Here is a 19,622-nt window from a genome sequence, read left to right on the forward strand (position 1 = left end):
GGGTCTTTTTTGGAGTATGATCAGTTTGAGATGTTTGAGGAACTGAATCTTGAATTTGCGATGATTGATGGTATGACATCGTTGGCCAAATAGAATGATTGTTTAAAGCAGGAGAGAGATGAGCAGGAGAGAATTGCTGGTGGATCGTAGGAGAGAATTGCTGATGGATTGCCGGCAAGATATGTGGATTGATAGTAGGCGAGACAAAGGTGTAAGAGTACCCTCCAAGTGGAGGAGCTTGCCCTGCAATCAAAGGGTCTGAAGGAGTCCTGGAAATTGAATTGGTTCGAGATGCAGGCATATGAGCCATGTGAAAGATTCGTGGCTATAAGAAGGTGAACTTTGAAGTATGAAAGATACAGGAGTACAGGTGTGTGGTGTGCACAAAGTTTCCAAATTAAATGTGACATCCAGAAACATCTTGGAGATGTCCCAGAAGTTTCTGGATGTCGGTTCTTGACACTTCTGGGACCCAAAACACGAGTTTTGAATACCCCTAATGTCATCTATTCCATTCATAGAGAAGGCAGTGTTATGTATGAATCTGGTGCAGTTGACATATATTGATACAATGTTTGACTTGGCATGATGTAAATAGAAAGGGGATGCATGAGGTGGATAAAAAGTGATAATTCAATAGCCTTCCAATTCATGTACATAGAGCCCAATCTCACTTCATCAATTTCTGATCAGAATTACAGCCGTTTCAGCAATCATTGGTAACTTTCGAGGTGATGGGTGTCGCCCAGTTTTAACTACGGTTTAATTTTTGGTCCAAAACTCAGTTTTTTTCAGTGTCACAGGCCTAAACCTTGTTTTGGCTCCTGCAATATGCTTTTATCTCACGGTGGGCATGGTCAAAAAAGAGTTTTGTCGAGTTTTTGCCAGTTTTGGATTAAATCTCGACACAACACAAGAGAAAAAAAAGTTACCGTTGATTCTTGAAACGGCTGTAGATCTGACAGAATTCAAATCATCTTCAGAATCTGCTCAAGCAGATGGGTCTGTGATGGTTACATGGTAAACAGATCATAACAAGTTCTACACATCAGAGAAATCTAAAAATGCAAATTGCATGAGACTCACATTAGCTTGTTGAACAAATCTCTTTGAATTGAATTTTATGTGGTAGGACTTTTTGGGTTGGGTTGTAGAGAGCACAGACATTTAGTCCAGTCAAGCTTGACCAATCTTGAGCACAAAATAGTTTCAGAACTTGAGCAGTTCACAGTCAGGCTTATCTGAATTGTTTGTAGTTTTTCAAAGAAATGATCTTACAAAAACTGATGTAAAAATGTGTCAAAGATGCCACAAAGTACATAGGATATGATGATCTTAAATGTGATATATTATCTGATTAAAAATTCATTCTAACAAACACATCCTCAATTTTTCTATGAATTTTTTTATTCATGACTTCGCATATGTTCATATGTCTCCCTGTGACAAACTTCATGGATGATGTGTCCAATTAACTATTGATAGGATTGGCAATCTACTTGGTAAGACCTACAACAGGAAGTTTTAATCCCTCATCAGGTTCAGATTGGGCCTGACTGCCAACTGAGGTTTTGCTCTGACCAAAATGCTTTGATGGCTGATATCAATTCTATTCAAAGTTCATTGATCCCATTGTCTCCATGTGTATGTGGCATGCATGATGTGGGACGTGCAAATCCATTATTTATTGGCAAAGGATGTGAATTCATGAGTACAAGTGATCTACTGAAGATACATGCACAAACAATGGCTGGGGAGATTGTTCTCCAGCGTGTAAACTGTGGAGCTGTCTACGGATTCGGCATGAATGTTGGTGTTGATCAAGTTTTTTTTAATCAAAAGGCCTCTTTTGACTCAAAATGACGTGGAGGTACGCATATATTGGCAAACACATGATCATGAGCCAGAAAATGAGATTCACTGAGACGTCCTGCCAACCCTCAGTATTAAAACAGCCATGTCTCGGTACTGTACATACATACGACTTTATAACAAGTACGGATCCGGGCCTTGTTATGCCCTCAGCCTTTATGTAGGGTCAGAGGCGAGAAGGGCAAGAAGGAATATCAGAACGGCACCATAAACCCCCATGGAGCACATTGTTGATCCTCGTCCTCTTCCGCAGAAGCATCCGCTGAAGGATATTGGCTATGGCTCGGTACCTTTCATGATCATTCAATCCAACGAAGTGTTTCCCGACTGAAACTATATGCGATTTACTCTAGGTGGCGGGTGTATGCTCAAAGTTATTCGAACATCCGTTTGATTTGGTCAAAGTTCGTCTTCAAAGTCAGCCGCTTGATCAAGCCTTACGCTTTCGAGGCCCATGGGATTGTTTTCGACAGACAACTGCTCAAGAAGGAATTCGAGGCTTGTATCGAGTTCGTGACGTCATTTGGGCATGTTTTGGGCTCATGAGGGATTGAATTCTTGCTTTCATTCCACTGACACACGATCTCAATTTGGCTATGGGTTCCGACTTGAATATAGGGAGTCAGCATGCCTGTGATCGGTGCGATGGCTGAGAACGCAACACTCTTTTTAGTTTACGGTCAAGTTCAGAAACTCATCCGGCATTTGACATCAGATTCGACCAACCCAACGCCGTCCAATACTCCACTGCCGTTAAAGTATGTGGCCCTGTCGGCCGCATGTGGTGGTGCTACGACAAGTTTCATTTTGACACCCATTGAGCTTATCAAGTGCCGAATGCAAGTCCAGCAGCTTGGTCATGTGCCTAGTCAGCTACCCAACATCCAATCATCAAAACCACAACCGCTTCCAGGACCTCTATCGATCATCAAATCTGCCTTAGCGGATGGCGGAGTACGGGGACTCTGGCTAGGACAAACCGGAACCCTATTAAGAGAAACGGGGGGATCGGCCGTCTGGTTCTGCACCTTTGAAACTATGACGTCAGCATTTATCAGTCAACATCAAGCAAAGCGAACCGGTCCTATGAAAGATGTCACAAAATCAGATCTCTCTTCGCCAGAACTCATGATATCTGGGGGGATTGCCGGAATATTTTACAACGTTGTCTTTTTTCCTGCTGATTCGATCAAGAGTGCAATTCAGACTGAATCAGAACTCAAGACAGGACCATCCAAAGCCATGGCAGCTAATGAGAAGTCACGAGGTTCATCGAATTTGGGAAAGCAATTGTGAAGGCGAGAGGGTGGAGAGGATTGTATGCTGGGTGTGGGGTAACTTGCTTGAGAAGCGGGCCTAGTTCAGCTTTGATATTTTGGATCGTGAGTCGCTTGGAGAGTAGATTTGATTGAAGAGGATCAAGAACACCGTATGACCAGATGGACTTCACTCGTTTGCCATATTGTTTGGCTTCAATCAACATTGTATCGCTCTACATAAGCTTGAGCAGCACTGTATAGATTCCGGCTTGTACTTTTTAGACCTTCTTTTCCATTGTTTCCCGTGACTGTTGGCTTTCTGCTTGCGCATCCGGTTGTCTCCGAGTCCTGTTGGGAATTGCAGATTACTGGAAATTTGTGTCAGCTCCTGAGCCGGGTTTCTGGATCACCGGCTGCAAACATTTCAGGCTGAGCAGGCTCATCCGGCTGAAGCGGACTGAGTCCCGCGGTGCAGCCCGAGCTATGTGTATGCCCGGGCAGGCCCGACGTGCTACACCATCTCACATCCCGGCCCGGGTCACGTGATATCGGAAAGCTCGCAGGCTGTATTCAAGGCATTGTACAGGGTACTTCTGCAAGTAGGGTTGTCCGTTCGAAGCGGAGGAAGCCCTAAAGTAGACCTAAGTATGTCAGTCTCATCAACCATGTGCGAGGGCAGGACTGATTGGAGTATTGAGCATAGGGTGTGGAACACGAGTTTTGCAACATACACCAAACCCCAGACGCCCTTCTCCTCAAGGTTCAAGAACGATGCCGGGCGTAAGTGGCTTTTTAAACCCCCCACTGACGCACCCGTACCGCACTTCAATCGGCCGATTTCACGACTCTGACTGATCTCTATTGTGTCTTGACTCTTCACGGCGTATTACAAACCATTGATGGCGATTTGAACCTCCGAACGTGGATCGGCGATGCAGCCCAAGCTACACACTCCACCTACCTTCCGACGCTTCGTCGAGGTCGGACGAGTGGTGCTCATTGATGACCCATCATCCCCATCCAACGGCAGATTAGCTACTATCGTCGAGATTGTGGACCACAGCCGAGCCTTAATCGACGGTCCTACCACCTCCGTTCCTCGCCAGGCAATCGCCTTCCGTCGGGTCATCCTCACTCCATATGTCCTCAAAGGTCTTCCCCGGGGCGCCCGCAGTGCCACTCTTGGCAAGGCATTCGAGAAAGCGGAGGTTACCAACAAGTGGGAAGCAAGTAATTGGAAGAAGAGCATTGATGCTAAGGCTGTTAGACGATCGCTGACCGACTTCCAACGGTTCGTGTCTTTCTCATTCTTCAAATATCCATCCTCAGAAGACATCTTGCACCATACTGATACCTAATAATATCTAATTGCTCCGCCCTCTACTGCTCTTTGTTATGTCATAAACCTACTGTTTCATTTTTGTCAATTAGATTCGAAGTCATGCTGCTCAAAAGGCAAAAACGAGACATCATCGGCAAAGGCCTCGCCAAAGCAAAGAAAGCCAATGCATAATTATCTTACTATCATGCTATCATCTTCGCCCCGCTGTCCCAATTACTGTTCACTCGGAGTTGACCTGCTCTCACTACCCACGCATGGCTGCCCTTCGTCCCCATATGTCTCAATACAAGCTGATGGGTTTCTGTCGGATGTTACTTGTCTTCAACGTCTCCGCTTTATGATAATACTCCTACATTTTTTATGCCGGCTATCATAAACCATGCTTCATGTGTTTTATACTTGTACTTGCACCCGGGAGACGTCTCAATGACCGCTACCTGTCAGTGAGATCAAGGCTGAACCCAGCTTGCCCAACCAAAACGTCGTACATCATGTCTTCGAGTGAGAATACCTGGCCCTCTGAGTTTTGTGTCTGTAATTGTGTCACGGGCCCCCTTTTGTCATCAGTTTGACTTCATGTTTATGTCATGGTGACCCTTGCAGGACCACCGTAATATTATCAACATCTTAACCTTATCAGTCAATACGTTCGTTGACTGAGCTTTGAATTGTGGTGTTTCAATAAAACCTGTAAACACATTTGAAGAAAAAGGCAAAGAAAGTAAAAGGTGAGGGATCAGCAACTGCCAACTATTGGGCTGACTCTTCACTAAAAAGATGAAGTGCAGACAAATGACAAATTCTTCACTTGGTACCCTCAAGTGAAGACTGCAGTTGGTTGACCTAAGAGGGTTTGATGCCAGTGTGAAGGCTGAGCTGTCCTACTAAGGATCTTCTTCTGAGCTCTGGTTGATCTTACAACTTTGGAGCCTGCAGTACCTTATACTCTGAAGCTTCAGGGGTGCCATAGTGTACTTTGGACTCTTTGAAGAGGATCCATTTGTAAATTCCAAGCTTGTTCTCTTAGCTGCACCACAAACCCTCAAGATTGGTTGCCCAACCAATGCCAGAAAATGATTGGGCAACCGTTGTGGAAATCAAATTCAATGATGATATCTATATCTCATTTCTTTTCATTTATCTCACTTTGAGATTTGGAATCATTAAAAGTCCCAACTTTCAAATGAATAACTATATTTCAATAATAGTGATATTTTCCCCTTAGTCATATATTTCACTCACTCTTCAAAATATATATTCTCTGCACCATGCTAAGAACAAAACACATATTAACATATAAGATAAAGCAAGACTTCTCAATATCTGACTATGGCTCATTTGCTTTTGGAGTCAAGATTATCTTCAATATTTAATTTCATCAAGTATTAACTACCCTATTACAACATTATTCCATATCAACAAAATAAAATAAACAAAAGAAGAAATGCTTCAAAACACAAGAAATCAAAAGAAATGAAGAGGAAGGCTCTGAAATCGAAATTGAAATCAGAAAGAAGCTTTAGTCAGTATAAGAAGAATGGACTAGAAAGAAAAGAAAGAGGAACTCACTCACAATCATCAAAGGATTCAATGTGATGGGACTTCAAAATCAAATCTAAGGAGCCTGTGAACAATCTAGAACAATCATAAACAGTGCCAAAGGAATCAAGGCAATTCAATAGTTGAAAAGAGAGAATAATAATTAGTATCATATAGAGTGGGAAGGAGATAAGAAGTTGAGAGCAATTTACCTCAAACTCACACAATCAAAGGGAAAAGTCAAAATCAAAATTGAAAAGCAGTTGAATGGCAGTAGTTAGATTGTATTGAGTTGGCATGAGAAAAGAGAAGTAGAAGAAAGGAACTTACCTGGAGAGAGAAGAGCTAAAAATCGAAATTGGAATTGATAAGTATTGAAGGAAGGAGTTAATCTGGGAGCGACTAGATTAAAGATAAAAGAGATGACATCATTAGCAATAGAAAGCAGAGATAGCATGAGAGAAGTAGAAGGAAATGAACATACCTGGTGTCAATAGGGCTAGAATCGAGTTGGATGAGAAGGACTTGGCATGAGAGACGCTCGGAATCAATCGGAATCGGTCGGGTGAAAGAGAAAGAATCAGTCAGAGTTTTGGGAGTTGAAGGTTATATAAGGAGGGACTTTTGAAGGGAAAGAAGAGGGGGGATCCATCTATCAGATCGCATCTGTGTGTTTGAGTATCATCGTGTAGTGATTGTATCGGAATGATTGAATTGTGTTGTGATTGAGTTGTTCAATCTAAAAAGTGTGACTTCCGGAGTGTCTTGGTGTTTCAAAAGTTGAAGCAGTTTTTTTTATTTAGTTAGTCAGTTATCAATTAAGAGAAGAGTGATCTAAAGAAAATATAAAAGACTTACTTGAATCAAGAATCGAGTGTTATTGAAAGTTGTCTTGGTTGTTGAAGTTGCTAACTTAAACCAAGCCCGATCGTGCAAAAGCTCACGGTAACCTGAAGCCGAGGCACGAGGGACTTGCACATTAAACGACATCTCTGGCGTGACCAATAGCCGCAAAAAGTGAAATCTGGGTCACTTTTGGATACATTCCATCCTATCTCATTCAATATTACTTTGATCTTATTTCTGAAACTGGCTGGTATGAGCTCAGCATCTTGTACTTAACTTCTATTAGAAAAAAAGAGAATGTGTGTGGCTAAATTGTGGGAGGATAAATAGGGTTAGAAAGGTTGAATATCCTTGGAAGGGGTAAATTCGGTTTATGGGTAAAAGTCGTGTAGAGGCGGAAGTGGTCAGAATCGTCCTACGTAATTTTTTCATAGATTTTTTTCAGGTTGAAGGCAGCTTTGCAGCATCTTAGTTTCATCTGTCCTCCTAGGCGGTGATTCTTACCTTCTCCGTCTCAGCCTACGCTACACTGCGTAGGAGTTCTACACCGTTTTGAATTGTGGTGTAACAAACAATTTTGACACTGTACTCCACTGTTTGGTATCCAAACCAGGGGTAGAGCTCTGCTTCGAACATTACTTCAAGTGTGGTTGCTAAACCATTTCCCTACCCCTACTGCCAGGGCATTTTACAGTGCATCTTTTTTTGGAATTGCTTCCAATCTGGCTCTGGTGCTCCATCATGTCCTTGTGGCAGTCACCCAACAACGAGCGCACACGGACTGCCTTTGAGGCACAAAGGCGACTCGTGTGCGCTCGTTGACAAGCGAAGACCACACGGGTGTGGTGCTCATTTTAAGGGTTACAAATAACATTGCAGACAGCCACTTGTTCACACAAATACAATGCAAGACAAGGCAAAAAAGAAAAAAACAATGAAAATGAAAAAGTAACAAAAATTTATTCTTATGATTTCGTGAATAAACAGTGGATGTAGGAGTGTTGTTTGGGTGGAAATGGAAACTTTATAGAGTATATAAGCATCATTGCTCAACTTGATCCTGTGTCTTACCTTCCGCCCTCTTCAGTTAGTCCTCTCATTGTGACAAAGATATATTTCAGACTGGCTCTAAAAATACTTTCTCAAATTTCTGAGTCTATCCAAAAATGCCCATCCTGAGATTTGAACCTAAAAAGTGACCAAAACTAAAATAATGTTTTTACAAAAAGGTTGGAGTGTCAGAAAACAAGTTCTGGTTTGAAAATGTCAAATATGAAATTACTGGCACATCATCTTCCGCACCGCCAACATAGATGCCTCGGATTGAAAAATCCAAGGCATAATCGGATGGAAACCCTCGGACAGGTCTTGTCCGAGGATTTGTCCAAGGTATTTTTTGACGCAAAATAATACCTCGGATCAAAACCTCGGAAAGGCTTTGTCCGAGGATTTGAATCCGATGATACCTCGGATTTTTCAATCCGAGGCATCTTTGTTGGCTGTGCTGCAGGTGATTTATAATCATGATTGGATGATGGAATGAGTTGAATGCTAGTCAGGCAAGTGAAACTTGGTAGTAAATCTGATAGAGTTGGTTTAGGATTGTCATTAGAATTGAGATCTAAATGATTAGCAGAAGTTGATGGTAAGAGTGGGAGATGTTTAGAAGTACTAGGTATGAGGAAGTGAGATAGGTGTCCAAAGAGATCAAGAGACAGCCATAAAATTGGAATCATAATTTGTTGATAGAGACCAATAGCCTTGATGATTGAATAGAAAAAAGAGGTGAAGTGTTGTTTGAATGTTGATGGCAATGATGAGATTGAGGAAAGGAAAAAAGTCAATTGATGGTGTCAGTTGAATGGAGGTGGAAAAAAATTAATTGAGTTTGAACAATTTGTTCTTCCAACCAAGGCTTTGATGCAGTTGTTACCACAGCCAAGCTTTGAAGTGCTGGATGACACGGCCTATCAGAAAAACAGCTGGCCAGCTGTCCACTCTCCCAACCAACCCACCTCTGTGATTCCACCCCTTCAAATCATAGGACAAAGAGTTCAAAATTTTATTCAGTCATTTATAGATGCAGCATAAGTACTTGATGTACCCGATCAGATTAAGTGTCTTGTTGAGAAAAACCAATCTTGGGAAGAGAAAATCAGAATACTATGGGATTGGGGGGAGATGGTAGAGCTGAGTTGTTCAAAACATGATACAGCCAACTGTATCAAGTGTTTTTGTCAAGAGATTCAATGAAGGGCAAAGGAAATTGAATTCAGGCAGTTTGAGATGACAGACTGACAGAGCTGGGCACATGGGAAGAGCGGGAGGCAAGTGGTGAGCCGGCTGTTTTGATGCCAAGCTGTATTGTCTTTGGATTATTCACAACTGTTGACACTACAAGAAACATAACATTTTCTGGGCAGAAAATTAAATTATTTGTATACAAAAATCTGGAAAGGTCAGAAACAGAGCAAAAAATGTGAAAAAATATGCATCCTGTTCCTTGGTATGAGATCTCCAATCTGCATATTTTTCCGTATTTTTGGGGTTCATATTGGTGAGTGTACTAACAATAAACCCTCATAATCACCAGATTACCACCTGTAACAGATGCTGGAATTTGGCTGATCAGTGCTGAGAGAAAGTTTTGATTACTATAAAACCCCATAACTTTGTCAATTCTGGCTCAAAACACTCGATTTTGGGTGCATTAGAAAGCTGAATTCCTGAACTACAACTTTCGTATTGACTCAAAATGTGTAATCCCAATGGCTGACATTCTATTCAATGATATGTGAAATTTGATTTCATTGGGGATATCTTTCTTTTCAGGCCCGCCACGTATTTGGTTCATTTATGAACTATCTTCAGGCAAATACCAGCTTCCAATGCACTCAAAATCGAGTGTTTTGAGCCAGAATTGACGAAGTTATGGGGTTTTGTAGTAATCAAAATTTTCTCTCAGCATTGATCAGCCAAATTCCAGCATCTGTTACAGGTGGTAATCTGGTGATTATGAGGGTTTATTGTTAGTACACTCACCAATATGAACCCCAAAAATACGGAAAAATATGCAGATTGGAGATCTCAAACCAAGGAACAGAATGCATATTTTTTCATATTTTTTGCTCTGTTTCTGACCTTTCCAGATTTTTGTATACAAATAATTTAATTTTCTGCCCAGAAAATGTTATGTTTCTTGTAGTGTGAACCACTGTTTGAGAACCACTTTGAAGCAAACACTGGCCCAAAAATGATGATCATTGTGGTGTTGAAACTGATTACCCATAATTGGTTTCTAATCTGAAATTCAAGTGGATTCTGGGCTGCACTGGCTCAACCTGCTTGCAAAACAGATTGCAAGTCCAGTGCCAAACCAATTCATAATCAGTCCCAATCAAGGGTCTGCTCAAACCTCGTAGAACCTCTTTGGCAATAAAAACCACTGGTGATAAAAACACAGTCCATTGTTTATTAATCCCACCAGCTCAGATCACCGCTTTGAGGTTTTACAACAACCTAGACAATAGTAGGACTAGGATAATTAGGAAACAATACCACTATGCTCAATATTCTCAGTAAATAATTCAGTAAGATGTGATGAGTGGTTGTGGTGTGATTAGAAGTTAGTTCCTCTTCCAAAGTGCAAAGAAGAAGATTTTATATATCCAAGACCTACATGTTAACTTGTGGTTGGCCCTTAGGTTTGTATTTTTCTTTGGGTTTGGTTCAAATTTACTACATAAGTCACACTTAAGTCTTATTTTTACAATTGACTCTTGAAACTGAGCCATCAGGTGTAATTCTTATGGTTTTAGACAAGTTACATATATTTACATGTGATTTTGTTACTCTGTGGTCCTGTACAGCTCAGGGCTGACAATACACCTAACAAAGCCACTGTGTTTTTTTTGTATTGTGATCTTAATGACTTGAGTCAATCAATCACCCAAATAGATCCCCCAACTTTGTATCAAAATGGGAGCCAGTCATACTAGCTACATAATCATTGATTGTTCAAGAAATTTGAAACAGAACAAGAAAGCTTGTCTTATGCTGACACTTCTCAGGACCAACAGTTTAAGCAAATGGAAGAAGAGAAGGTGAACATCTAGCTGGATTTAGTTTAACACACAATTTGTTTTAGTTCACTAAAACAAGAGAAGGTGAGGTCCTTTTGATTATCTGCAAAGGAAACTCCAGTCAAAGAGTTCAGAGAGGTTGCTCAGTTGGTCCCTGCTACAACTCCTATGGGCTTTAAAATATTGCATGAAAATCCTAAGCTTACTTCTATCTCTGATTGACACTTGGAGGTCAAACGCCAAAAGATTGCTACAAACAACCAGTATGACAAATCTAAGGTGGAGGCATTATCAGAAGGTTCTGCAGGTGTAAGTACCATACAATCTCACTTTTTGCTTAACCCTCCAGAGTGACTGTTGTTCACCTATCTGGACCAGCCTGCAATCTTAAGTCCTGGAGAACAGAAACTTTGCTCTTTGATGACCCAATTCAAAAAGGATTTCATGGCCGGTGTGGTGATCTATTTATGAAATCAATCAAGAAAATTAATCATCATAACTTTATCAAATTATTAGGAAACTTCAGTATAGCAGAAAATTCGAAAAGCAGGTTTCCAGATCAATTGAAGCTCTTAGAGGCTTATGTATACTTATATATTCAAAATTATGTCATCTTATTTCAAATATATTCTTAAGATCATTATAGTGTACTTACAAAGTTATTACAAAAAGACAGGAAAAGAAGAATTCAAAAATATAGGTGTAAAAGTTGGAAAACGGTTTTTAGGGTATTAATAATTAAGTTATGGGTTTATTAAGGTTAGAATATGAAAGAACAACACTTTATTATACAGCAACAATTTTAATCTTGGAGTTTGATAAGGGAAAACAGAAGTGATTAGTAGAAAGGTACTTTTTTGAAGATGGTAAACAAGGGTTATACGTGTAGTTTACATATGTAGTGGTGGTAGTGATGGAAATTAAGCTTGCCAAGAGGATTTTCACTTTTAAGGTTGTAGAAGATGATGTCATATTACATGAGCAAGAAAAAAAGGAGTAGCAGCTGTGGAAAGTGAAGAAAATGGGTGAATTTCGTCAAAAATGAAGGTTTTCAGCTAATTACATATGCCAAATGACATCAGCCTAGGTTGGTAGATAGCTCATTCAATGAAGAAGAGTGTATTACATAATTTCCAAACTTTAAATCATTAGTAACGGAGGTGTATGTAAAAAGTTTTAAGGGAAATAAGAAATTGGTGCGAATCTCAAATTTACAGTCACAAGTCAACATGTAACACCAAAAACCTTAACTTCACAACTCAATATCTTACTCATCACTCATCAGAAATAGGTCATATGGGTGTCATAAATGATCAGTATCACGAGGGCTACAAGATGCACTATAGTAGATCAAAATTGGACCACATCTGAAAAAATTTGTAATCTCAAAAATTGGTTTGCAGCTAGTTTACAAGGAAAGAATCACCTGTATTCATCATAAAAAGTGCTGTACATCATATTATTGCGTCATTGATCACTTTTGGCTGTGAAAATTACATCATACATTAGTAACAAGATCATTACATTGCGTCATTACATGGTTTTTAGGGTTCTTTAGGCGGATTTGACTGGTTTTTGAGGCTGTTGACTATTGCAGAGGTTGTTACTTGTGGATATAAGTACTCCATGATGATTTTGGGATTGTTGTTCCCCTTTCTGCATCTTATACCTTTGTTGTAGTGTTATAAATCATCATTTATTTACTATATTTGTACTAAGATCACTTAAATCCGCCCCTTCAAAGCAAGGAGAAATTTATTGACGTGTGTTAAAGACTATAAGTCAAATTGGGAATAATACTTAAAAACAGTATTGCTAGTAATAACATAGTGTGTGGAATTTTTTGCGCTTAAAATCTGGGAATAATACTACACAACAGTATTGCTTTATTTCTCTGATGCCTTTATCTTTTTCTCTGTTATCACAAAGTGGTCAGCAAGTTCCCTTGTGCTGGTTTCTTTGAAGAAGGCAGTCTTTAGGCAACTTCTACCATATTACACGTAGTAGATTATCCCTTCTTAGGTGTTGTAAAGCTCTTGTTGAGCTTTAAATACTACACCGGCCAAAGCATCACCACCATTGCCAACGCAAAAGAGCCATATCTTTGTATTCTTCTCAATACACCATGCATACACACATGGGCAAATGATTGGGTAAGTGCAATGGCTAATCTGAGTTTTTTTGAAATCACACTCTAACTTCTATTTTTGCTCAGGCTGATGGGGTCCCTGGTGTTTATGAGGTCAACCAGCCTGCAAAATGGCCTGAATTTACCTAGGTCAAGGTGGCCAACTACAAGAAAGAGAAGAACTTGCTGCTTGGTTTGACTCCAGCCAAAGCAACTACCTCCTTACCCACCACTGGAGCAAACATTCACCATAACTACTATGGTCAAGGTGTCCAATTGGACAGGTTCTCCCCAGCCATACCAGGTCTTCCCTTCTTTGGTGCAGCGTCTGTTAACCACCCACCACATCAAGTTCCCACCAAGTCTCATCATTTATTGCCCCCTCCTCAGATTCTGCCCTTTGAGGACTTCTTATTATTTGCTGGTATTACTCCAAAGATGAAGAAGACTTGGGACATTGTGGCCAAAGAGGGTATTGCTGACTTTTCTCACGTGCTGGACCATCAGACTTACACATTCAAGAGCTTTTGAAGTATGGGGATTCTCTTTGCTCATGCTGACAACATATCAAAGGTCATTCCTAAGTTTAACCTTCACCTCAAATCACTGTGATTTCTGATTTGTATTCCTTTCTATGTTATGAGTGTTGATTTGGCAAGTGTTGCCACAATTCACATTCCAAAATATGTTGGTACTATCTTTCCATCATCCCTTAGGTAGCCATTTTTGATTTGTTTTTTTTATCTGAGTTTTGATGTGGTTTATGTTGCAACCCAATACATTATATCCCCCCAAATAAAGTGTTTGATTGATTGTGTGTGTTTCTCAAGCTTGATCTTATGTTTCCTCTTTGTGAAATGAAAGTACTTAAATACCAGTCTATGCAAAAGCTTCTAAGAGTGCTGAGAAAAAATTTACTAGGAAAGAGACCTCTGTTTGCTGATGTGGAATTTTCTTTGTTCCAAGTCTTTGTTTGGTCTTCAATTTTTTTTTGGCGTAGCCTCCTCTCACAAAGGAGCTAAATACAAAATTTTCCCCCCAAATATTTCTTTATTCCAATTTTTTGCTTGGTTTTTTTGGGTAGTTTTCTGTGTCTCACCAAGGCACTCAATCTCAAAAACCAACTTGGAATAATCTTCCTTTAGCCCAAGTCAATTTTTCTTTAAAGTTTAAAGCACTCAATATGAAAAAGCAAGCTGGAACAATTTGGCAACAAAATGTTTGATCATAAAGTAACAATCAATCTTCCCCTACATCCAATACCCACACACAGTATACAACTATGCATAAGAGCACCTGAAAACAATTGCCAAGTCTGGTCCATGATTAGATCAATTTTCTTGTCATCTGATGTTAGTGATAGGCTTTGTGTCCAACAGAAGTGTGATTTGAGGACACTAACTCCCCCTCAATTGGCTTGAGATCAGGCAAGTAAGGTGGGAGGTACACAATTCATATACCTCTTTCCGCAGCCAGCTTGGCTATGAGACCACCTTTGTGTATCTGTGCATTATCCATAACTAAAACCAAATCAGCTTGAGGGTACACATTCATGACAGGAAACTAACATCTAGGAAATGCAAAGACATCAAAAATACATCAGTGACAACCAAGAGCCATGGGGAGAAGAAAGAATCAAACAAAAGACTGACCAAGCAATGTTTGAGGAATCCCTCAAAATCTTCCAAAAATAACTGCCCTCTTGACAGTCCACATCCAGAACGCCAAAATATTTCCCTCTGCAGCTCCATGGGATATGGGTGGTGTGTTGCCCTTGCCTTTGGCTGAACTGCCTGCAGAGGTATCTTTCTTGGATAGAACACTCATCTGATATCAAACAGTCAGATATTCAATTTTTTTTTGAAACACAAAGAAAAAAAGACAACAGGCCTTACCCAAGAAGACAAGCATGTTGGGGGTCAAACCACCCACTGCATGTAGATAATTGGCTCTCTTTGAGGGACTCTGGTTGGGGTGCACCGTGCAAGCCTTCTTGAGGCTCAGGATCTGTTATGATGTTGTGTAGATGTCACTTTTTGTGTTATGTTTGTATTACATCATAGCTTATATGCTAATACTTTTATCTATGTAAATAGTCTTATAACCTATTAGCATAGTTCATATATCTATTGTAGATTTGTTGTTAGATGGATTGGTTTTCTTCCTCACCTTTCCTATATGTTCTAACATCTTTCTTCTAGTGGGAATCCATTTTATCAGGTTATGAGTCCCACCTCGATGATTCTATAAGATAATCACCTCAGAAAACCGTTTTGAAGTTCTCAAAAACCATTTCGATAAACTTCCGAAACCTTCTAGAAAACCTCAAGGAAAGGTCCGTCTGTGAATTCAGACAATAAACTCAGTCGATTGATAATTCTCCAACAAACTTTAGCATGTACAGTCAACAAAGTACTGTATCAGTCATCTAGTTTACCACTTATTTTCATCTCGTGTGTCAACATGTCGATTCCAACTTCAACTGCTGGTGACAAGCTACCTGCTTCTTCTTCTTCTCGTCCTAAAAGCATCGGACAAACAAACACAGGTTCTCTTATTGAATCTAAGCCGCCTGTGGCTATATCGTATTCGAACAAACGATTGGAAGCCAGCGGAATTCAACCGTTGGAATCTCCAGGACCATCATCAAACTATCATCAATGGCAGTTTGTGATGGGTACAATCATCCGGGGTTCGTCGTATGGATATGTCATCAAAGACATTCAGCCATATCCTTTGCCTGCAACTGAGGAGCATGATCAATGCAAAGTATCGGCTCTTATCCTTCAATATGTCAATCCTGCCAACTATGAATTCTTATCGCCTTATGAGGATGATCCTTGAAGACAATGGAGAGCTCTGCGTGAAGCGCATCAAGACGCTTCATCCGGATCAATAATGTATTGGCTAAAGAAAGTGGTTACCGCCAAGATGGGAGACAGTTTGATCACCGAACAGCTTGAACTGATGTCTTCAGATTATCAATGTTTCAAGGCATTGGTCACTCCTAGCAAACCTCTTACCGCCAATACAATTTTTGCCACAGCAGTTAGTCTATCACTCACTTCCGACTGGCAACCAATTCTTGCTCCATTGTTACAACGTGATTTGGTATCTTCAACGACTATTCTTAAGGTTCTCAGAGAAGAAGCTACTCGTTGTTCTATATCTTTGGAAGACGTTGAAATTATGGCATCTGTGAAGAATGGAAAGTCAAAGGATATTATGTGTACTCACTGTGAAAGATCTGGTCATCTTATTGATGATTGTTGAATTTTAAAATCAAAATTAGAAAAGTATAAGATTTTAAAAGCTGAAAAATCAATTCCGGAGGTAGTTAAGCCAAAGTTGTCCAAAAATCAAATCAAAAGATCTAAGGCGGCAAAAGCAAAGGCTGCTGCAGCTTTTCAAATACATTCTGATTCGGAAGCTGCTATTGATATCAATTCTGAAATATCTGCCGCTGCTAAAACTAAGGCATCATCAGGAAAAATCGACGCTTGGTTGGTAGACTTGGGAACTTCTCAAATCATGACTCTGTTCTCTGATGTTATATCCAACAAGAAATCAGATGATACGACCATAAGCTTGGCGAATGGAACGATTGTCAAATCTATTTCTAAAGGCTTTGTATCATTGCCATTTTTGGATCTTGATGACATTAAATCATTATATGTACCATCTCTCTCTGAACCACTTCTCTCGGTCTTGAAATTAGCCGACAAAAATATTTCAACTGTCTTCAATTCATCGACTGTCTCTTTTGTTAAAAACTGCAAGATCTCTGGTGATGTGATTGGAACTGGTCAACGACATGGCAACTTATATTATCTCAACCAAGAGGTACATCATTCGAAATCTCCTGATCATACATCAAAAGCCATGGTCTCTGACGTTCACTTGTGGCATCTTAGAATTAATCATCCTGGCTATGCAGCTCTTAAACAAAAACTATCTTCACTTAACATCAAAGTGGACGAGAAGGAGTTACGCAAGTTGCAAACTTGTAACATATGTATTCAAGGGAAAATGAGACATTGAAATATGTCAAGTCGTGCTGGTTGGAGATCTACTAAACCTCTGAGTGTAATCCATTCCGATGTATCGTCGTATTCTGTTGTATCTCAAAAAGGATTTAAATATTTTGTAACATTTATTGATGATTATACAAGATTTACTAAAATTTATTTAATGAAAACAAAAGATGAAGTTCTTTCAAAATTTAAATTATTCTTTAATGAGATGACAACTAAGGTTGATGGAGTGATTGCTGAGTTACGTTCTGACAATGGTACTGAATACATCAACAAAGAATTTAGTTTGTTCTGTTCACAGAATGGTATTACACAGACCACTGGACCACCTGATTCGCCACAATTAAATGGTGTAGCTGAAAGGTGCAACAGGACAATTAAAGAAAAACTTTGTTGTTGTTTGATAGAATCAATGTTGCCGGATAGTTTTTGGGGGGATGCTTTAGAGTATGCAATTGAGACATTAAATAACATGCTGACAAGAACAAATGAAAAGTTTCAATCACCGATTTTGTTAATGGTTATTCATGAACGTCAAGAACATACCTTCCATGCATTTGGTTGTCAGGTATGGTTTCATGTTATAAAACCAAATTCAACGCTGAAACCACGAGCGCGTCATGCTCTTTTTATTTCATATTTGAACAATAATGAAGAAGCTAGAGTTTGGGATACAGAAAAGAAGGTCGCTTTAAAAGCTACTTCTTTAGTATTTCTTGATAAGGTATTTCCAGGATTAAAATCACCAAAGACTTGCGAACCAGGACCTTTTGGAACCAAAAAACTTCCATGGCCCACTTTGGATTCTGATGAACAAAATATATTGTCAAATCCAATCATGCTTGAATCAACAATGGGGAGGGGGAATTTTACACCGAGTCATTTACACCGACTCTTTCGGTGTAAAAACAATCCGGTGTAAAATTCGAGAAAAGGGGGGGTATTTTCGAATTTTACACGTGTTTCAATTTTTTTTCGACTGTGTAAAAAAAAGCAGTGTAAAAAAAACAGTGTAAAACTCTTCTGCCCGGCCGTGATTTTTAATTTTACACTGGAAAATTTACACCGGAAAATGCTGTGCAAAAAAAAACAGTGTAAAAGTCTTGTGCCCAGGCCAAAGTTGAAATTTACACCGGATTTCTTACACCGAAGCGGGGCAAGCGGGTAATTTTACACCGGATTCCTTACACCGAATCACACTCCACTGTTCGATTCCCCCATTCGACACATCCACTTCTCAACACTGACGGCCTTTTGTTCCGTCCTTGACCTTTTCTCACCACTCATAGCCGATCAACTCAAAAGCACACAAACTGCTCAGATTTAAAACCCCTTTCTACACCAGGAAGCGATTTTGCAATTACCATAATTGGAGGCTGTATTTAATCAGTTTCTAAAAAAACTCATGTTTAAGCTGCTGTGTTACTGAGCTGATCGTTTATCTTCTAAGATTGAGGGCCAAGTTACCAAGGATTGCCAAAGGTTGGAACTGTTTGCCACCACGTCTTTTTGGTTTGCTTGATTATTGCAGCAAACTATCAGAATGATTTGAGTCCTAAAAGCAAGCCCTGGTGGCATGCGCCGTGCTGCATTGTTTGTTGAGAAAGAGATTAACCGATCGTGCTAGAACAGTCACTCTGCATCATCACCCAGAGAAGAATCTAATGAAACTGTATCTTGTTATTTCTTTCATCTTTCTTGCTTATGCTTATGATCTTACCGGAGAGACAGTTGTACCTTCTTGACCTTGATTTGACCATTGATGATCCAGCAGTACTCGGGAGTTTTGCTCCTTGTCGTTTCCGTGGTTCTACAATTCTATAGTTCCTGTCACTCCTACTTCCGTCGCATCATCGGGCCCACCATGTCCACCACGGACAGTGAATGTAGTTCATATCAATTCAGAAACGACTCATTCGGAAGAAGCATATGTTCAAGTTACGTGAAGGCAGTACAGCGGGAATCCCACCTGCTCTATCACCTTCACCTATTTGACTTGGTAATGGTAATTGTTTAGCAGGAAAGATCATGAGTCACATTGTATTGATTTCTGTTCCTTTGATTAAACTTTCATCAGTTGTTAAAGTTTCCAAATCTCATAATTTCATGTGAAATTTAGTGATACCTTTGCTGGGTTTAGGAAAGACTTGCATGCCTCGAAAGGGGAATCGTTTAGCTGTTTTAAAATCATATACACTCTATGATCTTTCCCTACGTCTTTCTTCTTTCTGTCTTGTTGTTGAGGTTCAAACATCATAGTCTGGCGTAGGTCATGATAAGAGTGCCAGCAGGAAAACTTTTAATCGCGGAACAAACTACCAGTACTTTCAAGTCGGCTATGAGTGGTGAGAAAAGGTCAAGGACGGAACAAAAGGCCGTCAGTGTTGAGAAGTGGATGTGGCGAATGGGGGAATCGAACAGTGGAGTGTGATTCGGTGTAAAGAATCCGGTGTAAAATTACCCGTTTGCCCCGCTTCGGTGTAAGAAATCCGGTGTAAATTTCAACTTTGGCCTGGGCAC

General features: G+C 40.0%; 2 protein-coding genes across 2 annotated transcripts; both read left to right on the top strand.

The window, feature by feature from the left end:
• Positions 1 to 2,067: 2,067 nt before the first annotated feature.
• On the top strand, positions 2,068 to 3,519 carry MELLADRAFT_72208 (uncharacterized protein; the record flags this gene model as incomplete). The annotated part of the gene is made up of 3 exons (XM_007411437.1): positions 2,068 to 2,158; positions 2,226 to 2,381; positions 2,491 to 3,519. 3 exons carry the CDS (start codon positions 2,090 to 2,092, stop codon positions 3,166 to 3,168), a joined length of 903 nt encoding a protein of 300 aa, XP_007411499.1.
• Positions 3,520 to 3,837: 318 nt separating this feature from the next.
• On the top strand, positions 3,838 to 4,813 carry MELLADRAFT_72209 (uncharacterized protein; the record flags this gene model as incomplete). The annotated part of the gene is made up of 3 exons (XM_007411438.1): positions 3,838 to 3,911; positions 4,070 to 4,422; positions 4,563 to 4,813. 3 exons carry the CDS (start codon positions 3,903 to 3,905, stop codon positions 4,642 to 4,644), a joined length of 444 nt encoding a protein of 147 aa, XP_007411500.1.
• Positions 4,814 to 19,622: the final 14,809 nt, after the last annotated feature.

Source organism: Melampsora larici-populina (assembly GCF_000204055.1).
Source record: "Melampsora larici-populina 98AG31 unplaced genomic scaffold MELLAscaffold_25, whole genome shotgun sequence".
In the NCBI taxonomy this organism is placed as follows: domain Eukaryota; kingdom Fungi; phylum Basidiomycota; class Pucciniomycetes; order Pucciniales; family Melampsoraceae; genus Melampsora; species Melampsora laricis-populina.